This window comes from Bison bison, unplaced genomic scaffold, assembly GCF_000754665.1.
Source record: "Bison bison bison isolate TAMUID 2011002044 unplaced genomic scaffold, Bison_UMD1.0 scf7180017848021, whole genome shotgun sequence".
NCBI classification, from domain to species: domain Eukaryota; kingdom Metazoa; phylum Chordata; class Mammalia; order Artiodactyla; family Bovidae; genus Bison; species Bison bison.
In genome coordinates, this window is record NW_011478594.1 from 27,128 (window position 1) to 30,952 (window position 3,825).

The window sequence follows — 3,825 nt, forward strand, 5'->3', positions numbered from 1 at the left end:
CAATATCTTCTGCTTCTGTTAGGTCCATACCATTTCTATCCTTTATTGTGCCCCTCTTTGCATGAAAGCTTCCCTTGGTATCTCTAATTTTCTTTAAGAGTTCTCTAGTTTTTCTCATTCTGTCTCTCAGTATTGTCCAACTCTTTACGACCCCATGGACACTTCCTCCTCTGCCTGTGGAATTCTCCAGGCAACTCTACTGGAGTGGGTTTTCATTCCTTTCTCCTGGGGAACTTCCTGACCCAGAGATTGAGTACAGGAAGACAAACAGTGGTATGTAGCTTGTGCAGAATCAGATAAGCTAATATGTAGCAGAGTGAAATTTGAACCAATGATGGATTTCTATTCAAAAGTCAGCATTCTTATCCACTCAACTCATACCAACTAAGCAGCTACTCTGTGCCTGGCACTTTGCTGGAAACCTTTGCTTCTGTAGGAGCAGAAAACTTTCCTTTATCAGGTGCTTTGAATGCTCTAATAATTAAATTGGCATAAGTTAGATTAACAAGTTTAATTTGTTATGTTTTGGAGCCCCATGAAAACTCAGAGGCTCAAAGACAGGCATTTGAAGCTTATATGCCCCCCCCCCACCCCGAGCTAAGGAGAAGGGGTTAAGGATCTGAGGCTTCAAAAGGGAGGAAGACAACCCACAGGAGGATGGGAAGAGCTAGTGCTTGGGAAGCAAATATTTGCTGCTCCAGACAGGTAAGTCTTTCTGAGATAAAAAGCTATTCCTGGTAAAGGACTCTCTTCCTGGCATAAGTCTCCTAATCTACATTATTTTGAGCAGTTAAAGGAGAGACAAGGAGCTTCTCCTGAGTCTGCTGGGTCTTAATTGACTGTAGCTTAAAGCAACCTGTGTGCCAAAGTGGGACATTTGGGGGAGACATAATCTTCTCACCTTCAATTCTCTTTAAGCAAACTTTCTAGTAACTTCGAATCATATTAAGAGCCTTCTTTATGTTTAAGAAACCAAAGCTCACAGATGGAGAACTTGGCCAATTGTCGTTTGACCACCTGGTTCCCATCACACTGTTCATCTGTGAAACTCCCAGGACCAAGGGTGGATAACATTCTTGATGGCTTTGTGTCTTGTTTTCTCAGCAGATCTTACTTCCTCAACTCTGTCTAGGATGCGATGTCAGGATGTTCACCAATTTGGTCAGAAGCTGCTTCGAAGGCGACAGTTGAAGCCCACTGAGGGGTCTGAGAGTCCCAAGGCCCGTCACCTGAACACCCTTGACCTGGTGGTCTTGGGTGTGGCCAGCACCCTGGGGGCCGGCGTGTACATCCTGGTGGGAGAAGTGGCCATGTTCATCGCTGGACCAGCGATCGTCATCTCCTTCTTGGTGGCCGCCCTGTCTTCTGTGCTGTCTGGGCTCTGCTATGCTGAGTTTGGGACACGGGTCTCATGGACCGGTTCTGCACATCTCTACAGCTACATCAGTGTGGGAGAACTGTGGGCTTTCGTCACTGGTTGGAACCTCATACTAGCTTATGTGATTGGTGAGATGGGTGGAAAAGGTGTAGGGCTTGAGGTCAGAAATTGGGAGTGAGGATTGGGTCTTCGGGCATTCAGGAGAACTTTGTGAAAGTGCTTTCACTTTGTTGGAGGAGGAGGAGGGCAATAGTGTCAGGAAAACTCCACAACTTCATTCTACTCAGCTTTCTCCTGCTTCCTTAAATGATGGACCAAGAACCCAGAGGAAAGGGAACTGTCCAGAGTGGGTGAGAGGGAGGTGTGTCCCACAGGCTCCTCCCCTCACTATATTGACATCTCTGCTCAGTTGTTGCATTCATGGGATTTCCCTTTACCACTTGATTTAAGATTTCAACCCTCGTCTCCCATCTTTCCTGTTCCCACTTCACTGTTTTCTTACATAACGTTGAACACCTGCTAATGTGTTAATAGTTGCCCTATTTGGTGATCATTTGTACCTAGTCTCCCCACCTCATGAAGACTCTTTGAGAGTAGGTATTGATGCAAAATCTTGGCTCTCTGTGCATCAACACCAAACAGAAATACAGAGAGAGTCATGAAGGAGAAGGAGAGAGTGGCTTTATTTATGGGGAACACAGTAGGATAGTGCCTTAATAACAGTGTCCCCACTCCCCGGGGAATAGGGAGAGAATATATAGTCAGGGCTCCTAGTCAGAGCTATCCTGACAAGCTCACGGTATGTGCAGAGTCTCAGGTAATCAGGTCTCCTAATTTTTTTTGAAGTTTTTCCTTCTTTCTTTCTTTTCTTGAATATTTATTTATTTGACTCTGTCAGGTCTTAGCTACAGCACACAGGATCTTTCATTGTGGGGCATGGACTCTCTAGTTGTGATGCTCGCGTTTAGTTGCTCTGTGCCACATGGGATCTTAGTTCCTTGATCAGGAATCAAACGTGAGTCCCTTCATTGCAAGGCAGATTCTTAACCACTGGACCATCAGGAAAGCAACCAACACACCACCTAATATTGATGAGCTTCCGTGTTCCCTTTAATCTTGCCTCAGGTGGTTTCTTGGCCTCCCTGCCTTGATTAGCAACTCTTTGAATCTGTCCTTTGGAACTCAGGGAAGGTCATGGAGGCTGGAGTTTTGCCTACAAGAAATGGGGGACAAAAAGGCCTCTGTGCCCAGAGTCCCACAGAGCCCTGCTCAGCATCAGTATGTTGTAATTTTCCCCCAAAATATATCCTATGGCACATGAGGGCTTCAATTTAGGTTTGTTAACAAATGTTCCTTCTGCTGCTGCTGCAGCTGTTGCAAGTGTGGCCAAGGCCTGGAGCCACACCTTCGACAGCCTGATTGGGAACCACATCTCTCAGGCGTTAGAGGGAATTTTCTCTCCGTATATGCCCTACTTCCTGGCCACGTGCCCAGATTTTGTTGCACTGGCCGTGTTGCTGCTTCTCACTGGTAAGCTGGGGATTTTCATGATAGGACGGGAAGGGTGGGGTGTGGAGGGGGAAAAGGGGTGGGGAGAGCTTCGGGTAGCAGCATGGTAGGGGATTAGATCTGGGAAGAATGGTCTGCGATATGAGAGACAGGAAAGGAAGACATAGACCGTTATTTCCCACCCTTGGCATTACTGATCTCCTAGGCTGGAACAGCCTGGGTGTGGGGGCTAACCTGTGACTGTAGGGTTTTCTTAATTTAATCATTGTTGCATGTGTAGCATCTATGAACTATGTTCAGTAGATATGGGTGACACCAACCCCCCAAACTGTGACAATCAGAATGTCTCCAGGGAGTTTCTTGGTGGCTTCACCTCAGATCAGTTTCTCAGTCATGTCCAACTCTTTGCAACCCCATGGAGTGCAGCACGCCAGGCTTCCCTGTCCATCACCAACTCCTGGAGCATGCTCAAACTCATGTCTATTGAGTCAGTCATGCCATCCAACCATCTCATCCTCTCTCATCCCATTCTCTTTCTGCTTTCAATCTTTTCAAGCATCGGGGTCTTTTCCAGTGAGTCAGTTATTTGCATCATGTGACCAAAATATTGGAGTTTCAGCTTCAGCATCAGTCCTTCCAGTGAATATTCAGGACTGATTTCCTTTAGGATGGACTGGTTGGATCTCCTTGCAGTCCAAGGGACTCTCTAGAGTCTTCTCCAACACAGCAGGTCAAAAGCAGCAATTCTTGAGTGCTTAGCTTTCTTTATAGTCCAACTCTCACATCCATACATGACTACTGGAAAAACCATAGCATTGACTAGATGGGCCTTTGTTGACAAAGTAATGTCTCTGCTTTTGAACATGCTATCTAGGTTGGTCATAACTTTCCTTCCAAGGAGTAAGCATCTTTTAATTTCATGCCTGCAGTCACCATCT

General features: G+C 46.1%; 1 protein-coding gene across 2 annotated transcripts in view; it reads left to right on the forward strand.

Annotated features, from left to right (window-relative positions):
* The first annotated feature begins 403 nt into the window (after window positions 1–403).
* LOC104991858 (cationic amino acid transporter 3-like) overlaps window positions 404–3,825 on the forward strand; it is a 7,950-nt gene continuing 4,528 nt past the window's right edge. The window contains exons 1-2 of one of the 2 annotated variants that reach the window (XM_010844525.1): window positions 404–705; window positions 1,105–1,506. In XM_010844525.1, the coding sequence (XP_010842827.1) occupies window positions 1,134–1,506 (373 nt within the window). In that variant the 5' untranslated portion in view covers window positions 404–705; window positions 1,105–1,133. The remainder of the gene's footprint in view (window positions 706–1,104; window positions 1,507–3,825) is intronic. The other variant, XM_010844518.1, reaches the window with a different exon arrangement.